Source organism: Tauraco erythrolophus, chromosome 7 (genome assembly GCF_009769465.1).
Source record: "Tauraco erythrolophus isolate bTauEry1 chromosome 7, bTauEry1.pri, whole genome shotgun sequence".
In the NCBI taxonomy this organism is placed as follows: Eukaryota; Metazoa; Chordata; class Aves; order Musophagiformes; family Musophagidae; genus Tauraco; species Tauraco erythrolophus.
The window spans coordinates 18,352,441-18,372,460 of record NC_141471.1 but is presented as its reverse complement, the minus strand read 5'-3'; the positions used below and the strand labels follow the sequence as shown (position 1 = coordinate 18,372,460).

At 48.9% G+C, this 20,020-nt stretch overlaps 1 protein-coding gene across 1 annotated transcript in view; it reads right to left on the bottom strand.

The window, feature by feature from the left end:
• Positions 1-16,403, bottom strand: part of MKX (mohawk homeobox) — a 46,246-nt gene extending 29,843 nt beyond the window's left edge. Inside the window, exons 1-4 of the mRNA XM_086614907.1 lie at positions 16,222-16,403; positions 13,860-14,019; positions 6,972-7,125; positions 5,396-5,731 (exon numbers count right to left, since the gene is read on the bottom strand). Coding sequence (XP_086471033.1) covers positions 5,396-5,731; positions 6,972-7,125; positions 13,860-14,019; positions 16,222-16,403 — 832 coding nt within the window. The remainder of the gene's footprint in view (positions 1-5,395; positions 5,732-6,971; positions 7,126-13,859; positions 14,020-16,221) is intronic.
• Between the last annotated feature and the right edge of the window lie 3,617 nt (positions 16,404-20,020).

Genomic DNA, 20,020 nt, shown 5'->3' with positions numbered 1-20,020 from the left:
CCAGCACCTGTGAGAAAACAAGTACTCCCTTTTCCCACAAAATTGACCATTAAAAGCAGGGAGTGGAGAGGAATGGCTCCGAAAAGCTAATGCTGCCAGGAGTGCTGCTTCCCCTCCCGGCAGGGCTGGCTCCAGGCCAGCCCTCCCCTGCCTGCTGGCAGCCCCTGGATGCCCAGGCTTTTGGGAAGGTGCTCTGCCCCCTGCACCTTCGATGCTCTCCCTTTCTCAGTCCCGTCACCTGAGAGAGGTTGCAACTGCTACCTTTCTGCAAAAAGGATTCCGTTTTGATGAAGCACTGTTTTCCAGGGTCATGTGGAAATAATCCTGATCCATTCCCCTTGCAGCTCAGACACTGAGAAACTAAAGGGAATTAAAAACCAGCTTATTTGATTTTTGCTGTTCAAACTGAAAGAAACACAAAAAGTGAACAACCAACTTAACTAGTGGGGAGGGGACAGGATCTTTAAAATTCTCAAGTTTGGGCTATCACATCTGGTATATTAAACCTGACACTGTCCCTGTAGTAAAACCGTTTCCTTTTAGTCTTTCTTTAGAAAAAACAACAGAACAGCAAATTAAATGCAATCCTCTCCTCAATTCTCAATTCCATGCTATTTCAGTGTTGACGAATCAGGTCATGTAATAATAAAATTCCTGCAGAAATATGATCTTAACTGTGTAACTTTCAAATTGCAGTTATGCTGCTGTGTGCATTTAATACTGTACTTGACATTCCCCTTTTCCATTTCACTTCTGGATGACATTAGGATCTGCAACAAGGACCTCCTTCAGCTCTCCCAGGTTACCATTTATTTTAAAGTATCCCCAAGGTCTCCAGTACCGTTTAGATCAAACTTGCAAAAGTCACCAGTACTAGTGGTTTTTGCGGGTCCCTCGAGTTGTTTCTGAAAACAGGTTCCATTGTGTTCATATTATGCTTTTAAATTTTATAGCTCATTTTAAAATTACATGTTAATTTCTAAAAATGTTAAATTGCGAGGAAAAGTTGGCAAGGACCACACAAAATCACAGCACTGTTCTCCAGCTTGTGTGCGTGTCTTTCTATATTACTTGCGTGCATGGCTATAGCCTTACATTTAAGTGCTCTATATGAATGTGGGCCTGATCCTGCAGCGTGCTGAGGGTCTCATCAGAACTGCTCAGTGTGCTGCAATAAACAACACCGGATCATGCTTTATAAATCACGAACTTTGCAGGATTTAAATGATGAAAGGAAGGCAAGAGGAAAGAAAAAGGCAGCAGAAATGAAAACATCAGGAACCGAACACACTCCTCAGTATAAACGTCTAAAAATAGAGATCAAACATCTTCAATAATCGAGCAGTCATTCAAAAGTTTTTTTAAAAGCCACCCTCCTTTCCAGGCCTGTAAGTCTTTAGTTTCCTCATTATTTTTATTTGTTCTGGCTTTTCTACTGTGCTAAGTAACATATAAAGTGAAATCAATGAAAATCTGTCTACAGAAAAAAGTCAGAAAACTCTCTCTCGCTCTCATTTTAATTTTTGCTTTCGTTCACCAACCGCTGCTCACCAGACAGCGATATCCCAGAAAGTCGGGATTTTTCATTTCCTTGTGCTATAATGATGCAGAACGTTTTGTTCCTACAGGTGACTGACGACAAGAGCAGTGCAGCGTGACTACAGGAAAAGTCAGTGTTTTAGTGATCCGTAAACCGAAGACTGATGTTGCCGCTTTAGACTGATGTCCAGCCTCACTATATATATTATTAGATCTTTTCCTCACAGATCTCTGGAGTGCTTGGTGCAGCCGGACGCTTGTTTCTACGTGCGGTCGTACAACAAATACAGCTGGGCAAGTCTGGGTTTGGTTATTCCTGTCACACAGCGAACCTGCTGTGCATGACAGCACACCAAGGAGTTAATGAAAACTCCTTCTCCAACACGGATTTCTAACTGAACCAAAACCACCGCATCAAGCCTTGCGGTGGTCAGTTTAAGACACGTATTTGACCAATTAGATACCTGCACTAGGATTAATCCCAACCGAAATTTTCTGCCTTACATGAACACATCCGCCTATGTCACGTTATATACATCAGCGTACCAGCTTACGAGAGGAACGCTTGCATACGTGACATATCCAAGTACGGCCGCGCTCTTTCCCGGCTCCTCCGTCGCCCGCCCGCGGCAGCTCCCAGCTCCCGCGGCTGTGCAGCCGGAGCGGGTCGAGTCGGAGCGGGCAGGCGCGGCGGCAGCGCGGGCACCGGGGGCTGCCGGCTCCCGCCCCACCGCTGCAGCCGCTTCCCCCGAGCCCGCAATAACCCTGCAGAGGTACGAGGCGAGGCCGCTCTCCTGACAGCCGGTTACAAAGCCCGTCCTTGATCTTTACAGGGGATTTTTCCCAGTGGCACGAAGCTAGAGCAGCACATGGTCCCGTGTTTATAAGCATGTTAATGGCTGAAATGGGAACCTGTACAGCCCGTTTTCCTGATAAAGTTTAAACTGCAAGGTCTTGGATTTGTCACTGGACACTGCGCTCGAACCCTCTTAATTTGGCACAGGCTGTTGAAACGCTCGTGGCCACGCTGATCCCGGGAACCGTGCGAGCGGAATCGCTCTGGACACGCTGATATACCCAAAATCAGGGTCCAACCCATAATGTCAACCAGACGTGGTGAGTGAGCTTTCGACTCCCAGTCTGCTACAAGAAGTTGCTTTCCCAGGACAGCACACAATAAAGAATTCACTTCAACACCAATGCTCTTAGGAGCACAGCGACCTTGCTAAACATTTCTCAAAAATAAATTATCAGTTTTCACCCCATGCTTTCTGAAATACTACTCAAAATGTCTTCATTAACTAAAACATCTGGCAGGGACTTTACAATTCTGCTTCAATCTCTTTGTGTCAAAAATTAGCTGTTTCACTTAACAAAAAATTGCAGCGGGGAGCTCCTGTTAAGTGGCAATATCTGACTTAAAAACACACTTGCTGTTTTCAGGAAGGTGTAAGTGGTACAGTCAGCCACACCTGGGTATTTTGCTTAACCAAAATGGATGGCAGCTATTTTTGAGAAGACAGATACAGGTCTGCTACACGACTGCACTGAGAACCGCAACCCCAGTTACTCAAATTATGGAGAAAAGACATAAAAAAAAAAAAAAATGTTGTTATTTATCTCTTTCTATCTAACAATCATTTGGATGATTTCATCTATTTCTAAACAGATTTCAGGAATGGATGATAACTTGAAAATATCTGTTCTTTTTATGAATGGCAAAATTCCTGCATCATCAGAAAATCATTAACAGGATTGTAATCTTGTAGCTAAAAAATGCCTATTTGTACCTATTACTTCCTGAATGTGCACACACATATAGCAAGGATATACCAAATAACATAGTGTGTGCACATGACCTTTTTCTTTCTATCAGCGGGCTACTGCTTGTCTGCTCTGGAAGTGTAAAAAGAATAAAACTATATCCTGAGAGCTGCTGGTGTGTTCTCATCAAAGTCCACAGCACTTCAAAATGTTAACAAAGATATTTAAGGACTGATTTAAATACAATCTCAAGAGGAGTTCCAGGAATGTCAGTTATGAACTTTAAGGAAAAATATACTGGTTTTTAGTTTTTCCAGCCCAGCTCGTGAACTCACACAGTTACAGTGTGTCTGTCTCAGCCTTCTCATTAAAGACCACATTTTTCAGTGCAGCTTGAAACTTGGCAAGAAGAACTTAATCCAGTAGCAAATTTATTACAATTTTTTTAAAGTCGTTGTATCCGTTTTTAAGTTATGGTATAAGAGTACAGAAAAACAGAATTTTACGTATCTGAGCTGTTGCATCTGTTCTTGAGTAACTTTTCACTTAAAAATAAAACTTGGCAGACAATATGCCCATAATGTGGACCAAATGCATTTGGTATGTTAGGAAAAAAAAAAAGCTAAATGAACAGAGAGAGTTAATTTTGAAACTTACTCATCGTGCATGCACTATTCTTGCTCCCCATGAGATTTCACTTCTCTATGGGGCCCTCGCTCCCGCCTTGGTCATCCTCTTGCAACCTGCACGCACTGACTTGCTCCTATCCCCACCAAAGCAGTCAGCCTCCTGAAATCCTTGTGGCTCTTCCATAGGGACAAAAAAAAAAAATCACATGAAATGTGCCAGGAAAGAAAGAACAAAGGCTGCAAACTTCAGAGGTTGCAAAGGCAAGGGGCACCTGTCTGCCAAGGGGGACCAAATAAGACATCTAAATCTAGATTAACTTCATTAACATAGATTTATTTATTTATATTAACTAATCTGTATTAACTAAATCTATCTTAACTTTAGTGCAAAGCCCTCCTGTACTTTCCATCCGTATTTATCCACCCCAAAAGCGATGCAGGGTGGTCCCTGGCAGAATAATCCCCTGAGAAAGGCCCTGGGACAATGTGAAGGGCTGCTCTGATGGGTGGAAACACTAAGACACTGGCGGAGACCTCCAGAGCTTGGGATGCAAAACTCCACTTTTTTCAAAGATGAGGGAACAGCCTTTGCCTTATGTGCCCAAAGAAATACAGAGCAAGCTTCACATGAGGAGCCTTCCAGCACTCCCTGAGCAGGTCCTGATCTTGACCTGATTTACAGCAATTTACTGGCATGAACCAGGCAGTCCTGTGTGCCTTCCTCTGACTGGTAACACAACAGATGATATAAATTATGCTTTTATGTTTTTATTGATAAGATTAAAATAATAAATTATGTGTAGCCCTTCAAAAAAAACATTAAGTCAGGATACTTAATGGCCAAGTCTGCAGCCCCTTAGTTCAGAGCACTGTGTCTGGAGAGTGATGCAGAAATTGGTTTAAACTAATCCGTGCATTCCTAAGAGATGCATGAGCACCAAGGGCCACGCACTGGAGAAGGCACTCTGAGGACAGAAGAGACGCTGTAGGATAGAGGAAGGCGCTCATGTGCATTCCATTGAGGGCACATGGCTCATGTAAGTGCCACAAACAGCCACCTTGAAATGTCAAAGCCCTCCTCTTTCTCCCGGGTGAGGACATACTTTAGTCCTCCTCTAGTCCTCCCTTACTGTAACAGAATGCTCCAGAGTTTTCTCCTTCTTTAGGCTCGTCTTAGTGCTGACAAAAACAGCCTCTAAGTGTCGTTTCAAAAATCAGCCCCACAACCCAATTCAAAAAGCAAACCAGCTTCACTAGAGGTCAGTAACAGAGTTTAACTTTCATACTGCTGATAGAACTGCTACAGTGAATGAGAGGGTGGACAGGAGTTACCCACTCTCATACAAGAGGATGAAGAGGAGTGATCTACTCTCATAAAAGGCACTATCAGATGACGCTCATTCCAGGTGACACCATCGACCAAAGCTGGCTGCATTAGAAATGATGCTGAAAGAATCCCTTACCTGTCCGGTAGACAAAATTGCCTTCTGTCTCTGACGATGACGGAGACACCAATTCTTCCTCAAATTCATTGGAACTAAATGAACCAGAGTGATTCCTTTGCCTTGTTTTTTCCATCATAGCTGCGTTAGTAGCCATGACGTGTCTCAATGAGTCATTTAGGTAACGATTCAATAAGCTGCTTTTGTATTTGGGGGGTGACACGTAATCCTCATTGGCACTTGTTTCTGGTCTCACTCCTGTTTTTATTACTGAACTTTCAGTTTTAATCACAGTGTGATGAACTGGTTTGTTATATCCCCCTTCATTCATATGGTTTCTTGGAGGATTTTCTCCATCTGAAAACAAAAGAACAAGGATACAGTAATACATATAATATCTAACAAAAGGGTTTCTCTACATGTTTTAAACTGCTATAAATAAAACTAAAGCTAGACAATAACTTTAGACTTCCCCATTAGACAATGATTTTCATTTTCTTCTGTTCACACATTGCTCACAGTAGTTCCCAGGGTTCTCAGATGTTCCAGCTATTGCAAACTAACTAAACGTAGAAAACAATCTCTGAGTCTAATTTGTTCATGAGCAACATAAAGCAGGCAGAAAAAAACTGAGAAGTGCCCTAAATCAATGATAAACATTTCAAAACCTGGACGAATAACATAAATTCTTGCTATCATCACTTGAAATTGGATTCTCCTTAATACTACAGCATATTTAAGTGTATTTCCTTAAACTGTACTCTAATTGTCCTGCAACTAATCTTTAAAAGGGAAGTGCATATCAAAGAAATGTGAGTACAAACTGAAATTGAAACCAAGAGAATTGAAAGTGAGTACAAATTGTAACATATTCTTCTAAAAATTCACATACAGATTTCTGACAATGTTCTATAGCATTTATTCCTGTCAATGTATCTCCATGTCACAACTGACTAAAAAAAGTACCCATAGACATAATTATTATAAATGTTATATTAAAAATACAGAGTCCTATTTTAAAAATTACTGCATTTGTTGATCTGAGTAAGTAAGAGAATTTCTGTGCACCTTATACGGAAAATTTTTGCTGCTAAAATACATAAAATAAATGACAGTAATATTCAGTTTATCATATAATAAGACCCACTGAAGTTAATCAGATTCTCTTGTTAATGAGATTCTCTTGTTAATTATGTGATATTGTTATCGCCCTTCCATCAAGGAAAGTAACAGTCAAGAGATTTCTCATTTCCTTAAACCAACAAATGTAATCAATTTCTTCCTTTCATGCAGATTAAAGAAATAGGCTTGTAGAATTTAATGAACTAACAATTATGCTTCTAGTAACAATGTGATACGCAACAGGCAAATAACACGCAACCAGACTGCCACCCTGATTAACTTACACACTCCCGCTTTGCAAGGCTGCATAGTAGTTGGGAGCCAAAAATGGCACCTAATTCACAAAAAGTAAAGGCGGATCCACTCAGGGTGTTTTGTGAGAAATCAGAGCCAACTTAGGGTACCTGATACTTTCTAAATTTATTAAATTTAAAATTGATAAAATTAAAAATAGATAAAAAGAGCATCAACAAACCTTCAGAGCATGAGTCATCGCTGCTCACGCTGAGTCGTTCAGCATTTCCTTGAACATATTTGTTGTACAGCTTTATTCGCAAAGCCCAGCTAAGATCTGGTTGCCTTACAGTATTCTTCAGGCGACGTCTTGCATTGGCAAACCAGTTTGATACCTGCATACACATGAATGGATTAGTTTCCCTTGAAAATGATGCATAGAAACAAATCTAACCTATATAGTTTTGATGAGGTTTATGTATGTCCTAATAAAACAGCAAACAAGGGAAACATGAACTGGAGTCCCTGAAACTATCACTGAGCAGAGCAGGAACCTCAGACAAACAGGCAGGTTCGGGCTTTCCACACTTCCCAAGTGTTAGCAAACTCTCCTTATTAACAAGGTTTTAATTAAGGTGATCCTAATTTTATATCCAACTTTCTCTTTTTTTAAAGATAACGCCCTGAACTGTCAATACGAATCTTCGCTATATTACTAACATCCTAAACAAAAACTAATAGCTAATGTTACGTAATTTGGCTTTGACCTTTACACCGGCTAAAACAAGGCTGTTGAACAGCAAAGCCTGTTCTGAATTTGGTTATATAAAAGCCCAAATTCTCCCTCATGCCTTATCAGTACTCTGACAGCTGGTGGGTATCAGGAAAGTCTTACACAGAATATAACCTGCTTTGAGTCACTGCAGAAATCAACTATTTGCTCTTCAGAGCAGCGGCTTTTATGAACTTTTTCTGTTGTGAAAACCCTAAGGAGCAGTGAAGATGCAGATTCTTCACACAGGGACAAGTGACTGGCTTGTCTTCATTCTTCTCAGCTGCAGAGCGTTTTCTAGTTTGACATTGCAAAACGGATACGTATCAGTATCCTTCTAGAATACAGGGTCACCGCAAAGTCAGGCTCAAATGCAAGGATTTCACAGTGCTTTAGGTACCAAAGGAGCAAAAGGACATGGTCTAGTCTTCTGTGCCAGCAGTGCTCATCAAACCACCAAATGGGATTCGTGTACTTGCAGTGACTTTGCATGAAAGCATACCTGAGAAAACGCTGGCCTTGATTCTACTGTAACTTAAAAATACATAAAATAGGAAATACTGATACTGACAGAGTGACCTTACCCATAACCTTACTACGAGCAAGAGCAGAGGCAAGCTATCTACACTCTAACAATATTTGTTTAATGATAAATCAGGTCTTAAAAATGCTATATACTCCTTGCAGGAGTAAGTGTATTTTGACATGACCTCTGCAAGAAGGCGGCAGAGTAGCTTTACTTGCAAAGGAGAATGTAAAGAATGTCGGGAGAGTCCATAGCCCTACTCACATCTTTGTGTTGTGAAAGTGCACACAGAGGAAACCGAGACTACTCCAGTAATATTTTGACCCGGGAACAATCATACCATTTAATTTATGTTAACCTGCAAAGCAAGTTAACACATCTGTTATCAATACATGCTACCCCACCTACTAGAGAGCCAAACTGCAGACCTCAGTGCTGGATTTTGGCCCTAGTTTTGTAGCTAAGGTTGTAGAAATTGCATGGTATTTAGCTAATTATTCTGAACTGATAATCTCTTCTAGGGTGATTGCAAGAAAAACAAACACTATCTGCTTAAAGGAAAAACAAAACTTCGGTTCAGAGTCTGACCTAGAACTTAGCAGTGGCACCTTGAGCCTGTCACTTTGATTTTACTTAAAATCACGTTTACATGAAACAGGGTTCCACTGAAAATATAGTGAGCCCTAGATCAGCGTTCAGAAGCCAAACACATAACTTTACAAACCGTGTAGTTCACTGTGACAGCTTAGAAGACCGAAACTGTAGCTGGCAGAGAAGAGTAAGTAATTTTCATTCTCTTCCAAGGCCACTTGTGTATATTCATCATATTGACGCAGCAATCATTATAGCGAACCATAAAGGGTGGGCTGGCACCCATCCACTTTCTAATGCCGTTAACAAACTCACGTCAGCCTGCTCAGCTGCAGCAGCAGCCACCTGGCTGCTGCATGATTTACTGTAACTCTGAAATCAAGTATGTAATGATAGAGATGGATCAATCCAGAGTCCCACTGAATATTATAGGAGTTACTGCAGCATCTTACGAAACTGACAGCTTTCCAACACCTTGCTAGAAAGAGGTTCGTGATGCTCCATTTCATTACATATCGAAATATTTCATCAGTGAAGTGCCATATACAGAAGAGAAAGATAAGGTAGTATTAGTGTGACTCATACATAAAAGCGATTAAATTTAGCAGGAGTGGTTTTTGCGTGGTACTCTTGGTTTATTTCGGGCTCATTCTTCCCATGCCAAAGCTTCGCTTTCTGCATATCAATATGAAAAGATGAGTCATATTTTAAGTCTTCTGCTATGAGAGGAGGAAATAGTAGTGTTTGATCATTATGAAAGAACCTTAAGTCAGCATTTACAAGAGGAGCTTTCTGCTAAAGCACAAACGAGCGAACTCTCACTCCTGAAATGACCCAACTGCAATTACTACAAGGCTTGTGAAAGCTGAAGGCTTATGAGATTTTTAGGCTAGATCTCTGGTGTGGTATCTTGGGGTGCTTTCCTGCTCTCGGGCACTGGTGCATGGTGCTGTAAAATCCCAATCTCTAAGGCATCAAGAAAGTCAACATCTCTCCCTCTCTTCTGTCCTGGACAACCTCCAGGTGCATGGACTGGAAGAGGCTGCATGGCCACAGGCTGTACCAGACAGCACGCTCACCCTGAACTCCAGCCACTGCCTGGGTTATTACAGGCTGTTCCTGGCTCCTTTAAAGCCAAGGATAGTTTGGTCACTAATTTCAACCAGCCTCAAATGTTACCTTGTGTATCCATGCGGTCTTTAAAAAGTCGCATGCCTACAGCTGTAGGTCCCACTCATTACAAGGGCCTGTTTGCACCACGCTTACTTAAACTCTTACAAAAAGAAACAACCTAAGCTGCCAAAAGCCAGCCATCCTTTACCACGGCCCCAAGTTACACTACTGTGACCTCCAAAGATAATTTAAAAAGCCCAAACAACGATTTAAATACAAGCCAATGGGAAAATCTTTGTCTCAGAAACCTCCTGAAGAACTAAGTATCTTGAAAAAATGCATGTTGAAACTCACTATTCTTGTAAAGTAACACTCATGTAGTTCTTCAAGAAGTAAAAAGGCAAAACCCAAGGAGGATGATAATAGATGTGCTTTCCAGCATTCGTATTTTACAGCAGCTCAGTCATTCCCAAAGAGCATCAGGTACTTATATCAGCATCATGAAATATTGACCCTCTGGCTCTGCTTCTGAAGAAACTCCTCAATTTTATTGTAATTTGTTCTGCTTCACTGCTTAAGAGTGGCCAAAGTTTCAGAAAGAGAACAGAAATCAAGCGATTCTCCTTCTGCAGTAATCCAGATATGCCTTTATGAATATGAATACTATTAAATCCATAGCAGCACATGACCAATATACTAATCCTAGTATTGCAAAAAACTTTTCTTCAACAATATGGCCATTCATATTTCTTTCTGGAAGGAATATACAGCCATTTTTCTTTTTTATTTCACAAGAACATCTAAACCAAAATTTAAAATAAAATAAATCAAGCATTGTGGTAATAATACAAATGAAAATGTAGCATATTAATAGCATATTAATAGGAAAAAATATTGGATTCTGAATTGGAATCTAATTGGAGTAAAACATAAAATGCCTTTTCAAACTATTGCTTTTTTGGTTTCCTGCTTTGGCAGTTGGGGAAGTAGAAAATGTTGGACTGTTGGATTGAAAACTGCAATAACATTTGCCTTGAGGACTCCCGAAGACCTTGTTGGCCTGCTCAGGAATAAGTCAGCCCAGAACTTGCCCCAGGTTTTGCTACTACTTATTAAGAAACAAGATGATTTATGATTCCTGTGAAATCCTACCTCCTTGAAAGAGTTTGACTTTCCTTCTGCAGTATGCAGATATGCAGCTGGAACAGCCCCCTTGCCATCCCACTGCACCCAGGAACAGGGGGATAAGTCAAAGTAATAGTGAGGTAGAATAAATTAATTTAAAACCAACCAACTGGGTGATAGTAAAACTAATGAAAATAAAATTGTGGAAGATCTGACATGCAGATTCTGTCCTAATAACAATAGTAGAAAACAGGGCTGGGTGTTCACCTCCTTGTCTCACAGAAAGATCAGTTTTGTATAGGCCATAGTCCTGCAAAAGCTCCTTTGGATAGATGGTATATACTGGAATAAGATTCATTAGATGAAAGAAAAGCACATGAAGAAGAGTTATGGCCACATTACTGATATTACTGTGACCAACATCATCTTTCAGGCGGCTGCTGAAGACCTTTTCCAAGGTCGGTAGTCAGGTGAAAAACAAAAAACCCCAACCATTCACTCCCTAAACAGTATTTTGGCAGAAACTCAAAGAGATTTTCAACAGTATCTTTTGCCTTCCCTAGGGCTCCCAACAACAAGGCGTCAACACACGAGGGATGCTGGGACGAGGTAGTAGCTGTCAGCAGACAACAGCCTCCACAAGAGTTGGAAGCTGTGGAGGCAAGCGTACGGTCCCACCCAGAGCAAACGCCGCGAGACAGCACCGCGAAATGGAAGAAGAGAAGGAAATATGAGACAGGTCAGGGAACGTGAGGGCATGAAACACGGAAAAAGCATCATACACTGATTCCTGGTTCTCCAACGATCTCTGAGGGTACTAGATTAGAAAAGCAATCACAAGAGACCCTGGTTGATGCTTTTGCAAAGTGCCCCTCTGGAACAAAAGCAAAGCTTTCCAACAGATACCGAAGCCTAGTCCTGATCCTGCTCTTGGTTATACCACTCAGCTGAAACAGCACAGCCTTCGGGGAAGCTATTTCACATGTACCTAGTGTGACTGAGACCACAGCCTGGCGCTTTGTCTCTCTCTCAGAGAACAAGAATTTTGATCTGGATTACAGTCTTGCTCTTTCTGGGCACCTGAAAAGTAGCTGTGGGGCGTGTGGTATTTTGTTCTTCTAGGTTGAGGAGTTACTGCTGGTGCCAGATGTACGTATTTACCTCTCGTACAGATGCTATCGTATTGCTGGATTAAAAGAGCATTGCACCCAAATGATGGAAGAAACATCTGAGGTTTCTTTTTGATGGTGTGCTTCTGTAAATGAAGATAGATGTGCTGGTTTGCACGGCTCTTTCAAATATTACAGTTCATTGAAGTGAAGCTGGTCAAATTCAGCTTCAGTGTAAATCCACTGGAGTCATGGGGGTCTAACGGAGATAAATGTAGCCCTCCATGATTCTTTTTCATTTTATTCTACACCTTATGTAGATCATAAAACTCTATGGAGTAGTGGCCATGGCTCACTTGATGCTTTTATAGAGGCTAACACAGCATATCCCCAGCAGGATTGATCAAAGCTGCCACGAGAGAAATACTGTAAAAACCCAGTTTTTTTCTCTTCTCTGTTCATTCTGAGGCATTTATAAAAGAACAGAACTCCTCAAGACGTCTTTAATGTGAAAGTCTCCCAACATGTATTCTGGAGGTATGTTTTAAATCTCATGTAAAAATACAGAATATTCTAAAAGCCATAGTCCAATAAACTACTCCTATTGAATTGCAGCATTGAATGGATAGTATTTATGCAATCGTATTTTTAAAAGTCTGAGCAAATCTTTCATGTGTATTTTTTAAAAGCAAGAGAAGTTGTTTTAAGTATATCTTCCAGTTATAACTGACATTTTCTGAGACGTTAATACTATTTTTGTCAAAGCTATAGTGTTTTTTCTAGTGCAATAGTTTCACAGTGAGGTACTAAAGTGTAAAAGCTTCCCATTTTGCCATTAACTAGGATCAGTTCAGAGCACAGGCTTTTTTGAAGTAGCACTTCAAATAATAATGCTAAATTATCACCTTTTATTTTCCTAATACTTCATATTGGTTTGCTATCCTCGTGTCCTTAGCAAAGTGACACATAAATCATCGGGCAGAGCGCTGAGGACCCGATCCTGGAAACACATCTGTTTCATTTCACACACCTCGCAGTAGCTCCCAGTAAGGAAATCAGATTATTCACAACACATAAATCTTTGCAGCATCCAGACCTGAGATAGCACCACTCAGCAACCGATAACATTTAACCACGTATTTCAACAGAGTGCCAGATGGCAAAGAGAACAAAGAAGTAAGATTTATAAACGTTTGCAGCCAACTTTATACCTCTTACTGCAACACAACTGCCAGTCGTTTCAGGGGAGTTTTACCTGAGCGCAAAACAATTACTCCCCCTGTCTAATTACACTATAATGATAATTCCTGCAAGACTGTGAAGCACAGTCACTGCGTGCTGAGCCAGTGCACTCACTGTGTACGGCAGCACTAATGTCTGTGCAAGAGGTGATGATCATTATCAGACAACATAACTGTTTCTGTTCTAGCTCGTTTTCAGAAGGGAAAAGAGTAGCTCCCTACAACTCCCTCAACAATTCCTATTCTGTGCTGAAATCTCCTTTTACCGATCTTTTTTTCACCTGAAGATTTTTAAAGACTAAGCAAAAATATTTCCTCTGTATTTATGAATGACATTAAAGGATGAGGGCCTCTTTTCCTAGCAGGGAAAGCACACACCTTTTGCCGACGACTGCCTTTAGCACTTACCGGGCCAGGATAGCCCAGGTGTGGGAATTCCTGTTTCAGGTATATAGTCCTGCTGAGAGGAAGCCCTGGGGAGGGCAGAGGGAAGGATGACCCTGGTCTTGCTGGCTGCACTGATGCCTCCCCTGATGCCCAGCGCTGCCCCTTGCTCAGCTCACAGGAGGCTTCGGCTGATGTTGTCCCTGTCCCTCCCGTCCCTGAAACGCCCAGAGCAGCCGCCGTAGGTGCGGGTAGGGGGTTCTCTTACCTGCACCAGGGTCATCTGGGAGCCGAGGGCCAGCAGGATCTTCTCGGTCTTGGTGGGGTAGGGGTTGTCGCGGTGCTTGTAGAGCCACTGCTTGAGCGGCCGCGCCATGTCCTGCAGCGCCTGCCGCTTGTGCCGCACCTTCCCGCCGCTCTGCCGCGCCCTGCCGCAGAGAAGGGACGCTCAGGACCGCGGCCGGAGCGGCGGGCACCTGCTTGGCCTCCCGCCGCCCCGGCCCAGGTACGGCGCCGAGCTCCCCTGCAGGGATGCGCGCCCGCTAGGGAGGGACACCTGCCCGGGGGGAGACCCCGCTCGGGGGACTGCCCCAGCCCTGGGGCGCGCCCCGCCAGCGTCTGTCCCTGCCCAGGGAGGTGCGCCCTGCCCAGAAGGAGCCGAGCCCCATCCCCGCGGGGTGCTCAGGGCTCTCTTCACGGCCGCAGCCCTCGCCCCGGGCCGGCTGCCCAGCAGGCGTCGGTGCCCGCAGCTCCCCCAGGCTGCCCGGTGGAGGGTCTGGGGGAGCGGACCCGGCGGGGAGGGCGCGGGGCCGGCTTCGCCCGCCCCGGGCGCTGGCCGAGATGATGCTGCGGGCCCGGGCGGCTCCGGCGCGGGGATTTCAGCGGCGTCAGGGCTCCGCCGTTGCGGGCTTTGAGTGTCCCGACGCTTTCGGTGCTCGGCAACTGCCAGGCGTGTGGTCGGTTTGTTCACAGAGCGGCTTTCCAGAGGGGCTAGGGCCCGCCTCGCACGGCCCCGGCCGCCCACCCCAGCGCGGAGCAGCCCGGAGAACAGAGCTGCGGTGCGGGCCGCCTCCGGGGCCAACCGAGCCTGCCTCTCTCCCGAATTTAATTGCCAATTATATTCAGAGATACCCGGGGCATCTAGCATCTCCCGGGTCATTTCCCTGCTGGGAGTCAGCGGCGAGGAGTGCTCCCGGGGGAACCGGCGTGCCGCTTCCCAACGCCGCCGGCGGCGACGCGAAGCAGTTTCCAAAGCCCCACGGCTGCCGGGGAAAACGGTGAAACTGGGGGAATGAAATGCAGCTCCGGATTAAAAAAAAAAAAAAAAAAAGTGTTTCTTTGTAAAAATAAAAAACTAGAGGACAAAACCGCGGGACCAGAAGTAAACCCCAGAGGCGGGCTGGGGCCGGCGGCGCGTCCGGCGGGCAACGCTGCGCAGGGCGGCGCGGAGGCTCCGCTCCGGGCGGCGGCGCCAGGGGGCGCCAGGGGGCCGTACCGAGCCGAGCCGAGCCGGGCCGGGCCGGGCCGGGCCCAGCAGGACAGAGCTGCGCTGAGCCGGGCCGGGCAGAGCCGTCCTGAGCCGTGCCGGGCCGTGCCGAGCCGTGCCGGCGGCCGCTGCCTCGTCCAGGGCTCCCTCGGCAACCCAGCTCCGCCGCGATCGGCTGGTAACAACACTTCGATGAAACACAACCTGCGCCTTACCAACCAGCACCGCCGTTAAAAGCACGAGCTGATGCAATCGTTAAGGTGGAAATTCGGCAGTAAAAACAGCTCCTCGGGATTTCTCGGTTTCCGTGCCTCCTGACTGTGCTGCTTAGTCCTTACTTTGTAAAGCTGACCCGAAATGTTTGGTCCGCGCTCGCCAGTTCAATCCTTCGAGCTACTGCTGACAACCCGCCGGAGCTACCGAGTCCTCCCATCGCCTCCTATTTCACCTGTTCCAGCACAAAAAAATATCAGCCGCAGACGGCTCAGCCTCAGCTGCCTTTTTAGCAAAATCTATCCTAACATCACCCTGCCCAGCCCTTGACTCGCAGCGAGCTCGTCCGTTTTAAACCCCATCCCAGGGAATGCACCGACAACACAGCTCCCTCCCGTCCGCTCGCTCAGCGCGCTGTAAACCAGCCGGGACGGCGGAACAAGTGCTGGGGCCCGCGCAGTGCCCGCCCGCCTCAGCCCCGGCCGCGAACCGGCTGCCCCGGCACCGTCGGCGGGGGTCGGGCCCTGCGGCCGCCCCGTCCCCCAGGTTTCACACGTTCCGCCTTGCGCCTCCGTTCTGGGGGCTTGAATTACAGCAAGCGCCCGACCAAACCGGACGAGCCCCGGTTTCCCCAGTTTGTTTTCGTTTGGAAGCAGGGAGGGGAAGGTCAAACACCGCAGGACAGGAGCGCTCTGTCTGGCACATTCCAGCCCAATCGGACGCCTCTGCATCACCTATCACCCGAATTTCCCACCGTAGCTGTGAAACGAGAATCCCAGAGAGCATGCACCCGGGGCCGTGGGGTAGGACCCATCTAGAAACCCGTCTCGCAACTCCAACGCGGCTACGCGGCGGCCGGGAGCGCCGGCAGCGGCACTCAGGGCCGCCCCGCGGAGCCGGTGCGCGGCGCGGAGACGAGCGCACGGCATACCCCGTCCGCCGGTTGCGCAGGCTGAGGCTCTCCTTGATGGACGGGCTGTCGGGCAGCAGCACCTCGGCGTGGTGAGGCCCCTCCACCACCCCCACGTAGGGCCGGCCGCTCCGTTCCCGCTCCTTGGCGTCCTCCTGGAAGAGCACCTGGCCGCTGAGCTTGCTGAAGACGATGGTGTTCATGGTGGGGGGCTGGGGGCCGCCGTCGGGCTGGCCGCCGGCTCCGAGGTGCGGGGGCTCGCTCTGCGCTGCGGGGAGGCAGCAGCGGTCACCGGGCAGCCACGCCGAACCGCCGAGACCCGCCCGGCGCGACCGGCGGGGGGGGCGGCACGGAGGCACCGGGCGCCGCCTGCCCACCACGGGGGGGGGAGGTAGCCCGCCCCTCGCACGGCCCGGCCCGCTCCCACGCCCCCCCTCCCCCCAGATTCCCGGTCCGCTCCCGTGCCCCGGCCCGTTCCCACGGCCCGGCCCGCTCCTGCTCGCACCTCGCCGCCAGCCTCCGCCGCGCTCCTCGCTCCGTGTCGCAATAGTTCGGAGCGCGGCTTTTCTGTTGGGTTTGGTGTTTCTCTCTCGCTTGCGCTCTCTCTCTCTCCTTTTTTCCCCCTTTCCCATCCCCTCCCCTCCCCTCCCCTGGAATAATTTTCCCCTTCCCCCTCCCCAAACGGGGAGGGAAACAAATTGTTTTTAACGACCACCAAATGCGCAGCGCCGGCGCCCGGAGGCACAGCCGCCACGCAGCCACTCACATTGTCGGGACCGCTGCTCCCCATCCCCCGGAGGGGGAACCGCCGGCGAGGGGACCTCAGCAGCCCCGGCAAGGGCACGGGCACGGGCCCCGCCCGGGCAGCGCGGCGTCGGGGGGCGGTGCGTGGAGGGGCGGTAGGAGCCCGGCGAGGGGCAGCCGAGGGGACGGCAGTGCACGGCTGGGCAGTCCCCGGTGTGCGCAGTGGGGGTCCTCCGGGGAAGGCGGCTGAGGATATCGGCTGGGGTACCCGCGGGAGGGACCCCCGTCGGGGGCGCGGGGCACAGCCGGCGCGGCGGCGGCCGTGCTGGCAGCCGCAGCCGTGCGCCGCTCATTAACGCCGGCGTTTAATGAAGCCGGACTAGGAAACATACCTCCTCCCCTTTCCCTTTCTCCTCTTGTTGCCCCCCTCCCCCCCCCGCGCCTTCCCCCCAAAGTCTTATAAATTAGACCGCAGTCCAAGCCGGGAGACAGCCCGCTCCCTTTAGCATCCTCGGCGCGGCCGTGGCGGTCCCGCGGAGAGGAGATGTCCTATCGCTCCCACGGATGTTACGTGCCCCGGCTCCCCCGGCCCCTCCGCTCTTGACCCCCGCAGCCCCCGCCGCCCTGCGGCGCAGCCAGCCCGGCCCCGGCTCCGCCGGGCTTAACATTTCGGTTACTGTGCGCAGAAACGAAGAAGATGGCCACAGTCAATATTTACAAGGATGTAATTCAGACGTTATTCGACCGCCGCGGGTGAACGGAGAGCAGCCGTCTGCGCCCGCGGGCCCGGCGGGACGTGCGCGGTGCGGACCCCCGTGCGCGCACCCCCCGCACCCTCCACGGCACCTCGCTTTCCCGTGGGCTCCCTGTCCCCGTCCCTGTCCTTGTCCCCGCAAGTCTGATCCCAAAGGATCGGAGTCTGCACAGCCGGTACCGGCTTTATCCCTTCTCCTCTCCATCACCCTGGACTCGTCCCATCCCGTCCTCCTAGGTCGGAGAGGCCACTGCGGAGTGGGGACACGGTTCTCCGGCTCCCGCTGAAAGGGACAGGCGGGCTGGGGGCCGCCGCCTTCCCAGCCCCGGAGCCGCCGCTGGGGCAGGTACCGACTGCGGGAGCGACCGCTTCGTCCGCAGCGGGGCACAGCGGCAGCGGCGGCCCCTGTCCCTCGGCACCCCCGCCCGCCCGCCGCGTTCTCCCTCCCGGACCCTGCCGCACCCTTTCCGCCCCGCCGTGGGGCGCTTTCTGCAACCCACCCCCCTCCCTGCACTCTCTGTCACGGGCGTGACGTCACGGCCACTCTCTGCGACTTCACACAGCCAAACGCGTTGGGGAAGGGGCTCTCTGGAAGAGCGGCACCCTGGCGTCAGGGATCACCGAGCCGGGTGTAATTTCTCCGGTTCCTGAAGGGAACCAGGAGGGAGGCTGGGGAAGGACAATGCACTGAAGACGCCTCATCATTCAGAGAGAAAAATCGCTGTCCTCAGGGTGGGAAAAAACCCCACAGACAACTTGCTGCCAGTCCCCGGCCGAGAAAACAAAGGACAGAACCAGGCGCGAATGACCGCAGGAGTGCTTGTGTGCAGCCCACGCATCCCACGCTCCCACGGGCCTTTGGGCACAGCCCTCTTCGAGGCTCCCCTCCAGTACGTGCCCTGGCCAGAGCACTCAGAAACAGCTCGGGGGCAGAGGGGCGCACGGGGGACACCGTGGGACAGGTGCCTCCCGTTAGCCTGTGCTAATGTGCTTATTAGGGGCTTGCTGCAAAACACACAGCTCCAATTATTGCCGTGCCCAGCTGAACCGTTTATGACCTGGGAAGTATTGTTATAATTATATTACCGCAAAAGGAGACTGAGAAAGCGACAGGCTTGATCAAAAACAAGCTCCTGGGGGCTCCAGCTCGCTCCAGCCAAATGGGAAGGTGGTCTCACCCATCTGCAGCCTCATACAATTATTTGCCCTGTTGTCTTCCCATTCCCCTCCCAGCCCCTCTGGCACGGCAGGGGTGATCCCTCCTGGCAGGGCAGGTGCAGGCTCTGGCCTCTGCTCCCGAGGGGAGGCCTGGATGGGGCACGGCAGGTTTCTGTGGGCCCTGCAGGCTAAGGCAGCCTCTGGACCAGGGTCAGCCCATGCACTGGCAGGGTACAGAGCAGGCGCCCTCAGAAGCGCCTCCCCTCCTGCCTGCTCGTTGTGGTGGGATGGATGCTCATGCCCTGCATGGTGGCTCAGGAGGAATCAGGAAGGCAAAGATAATGCTCCCCGGTGTGTTCTGATGACGGTGCCACTTAAGCATGGGCTTGAGGGATCATTGTCTGCACTTGCAGGGTATGTGGCTGTCCTCAAGGACAATCCATGGTCCCCAGAAGCAGTGGGAGTGCATGCTGCCTGCCTGACCGGAGCCGGGCAGGGCACGGGCCGCCAGGGCAACAGGTTGCTGAGGGCCTGGCAGCTCCCACACCCACACCCAGAATAAATCACAGCAACAAGAGCTGAGGGCAGAAATCAGCATTTGGAAAGCAGCTCTGGAAAAAAACAAAAGTCTGTGTGGGGCAGGCGCTGCCAAGTGCAGCGAGGCAGCGGCAGGAGCAGTTGGCATCGCGGCGCCTTACAAGCTTCTAAAGCAGCGAGATCTCCCAAATCATCACATGTAAATCTCACACGCACCCGCCCCCTCCATATTTTATTACTTAGATCACAGTTGAAAAGCTTAAATGAAAACAGGGTTTCTATTTCCAGAGCTTGTTTAACAACGCGAATGTGATACAAACTGTGGGCTTCATGTTTTTAATTAAGGTTATTTACCCGGCCATGCACGGAAAAGTAAGTCAATAGTTGCTGGCTGCATACCATGGCCCACAGCCGGCTCCTGTGAGGATGGTGCAGCGCCGGTTGACAGGAGCACCAGGGCTCCCATGCATCCTGCAGCAGGGCAGGAGCCTGGGGTGCAGGGGGAGTTGGGGCACCTGCCGGGCTAGAGCTGCAAGAAGCTCCTTGCTGGTCCTTGCAAACACCCTTCTCCCAGCCCATGCCTGCATGCCCAGCCTCAGACACCTGGCAGGCCTGGCTGGCATGCCA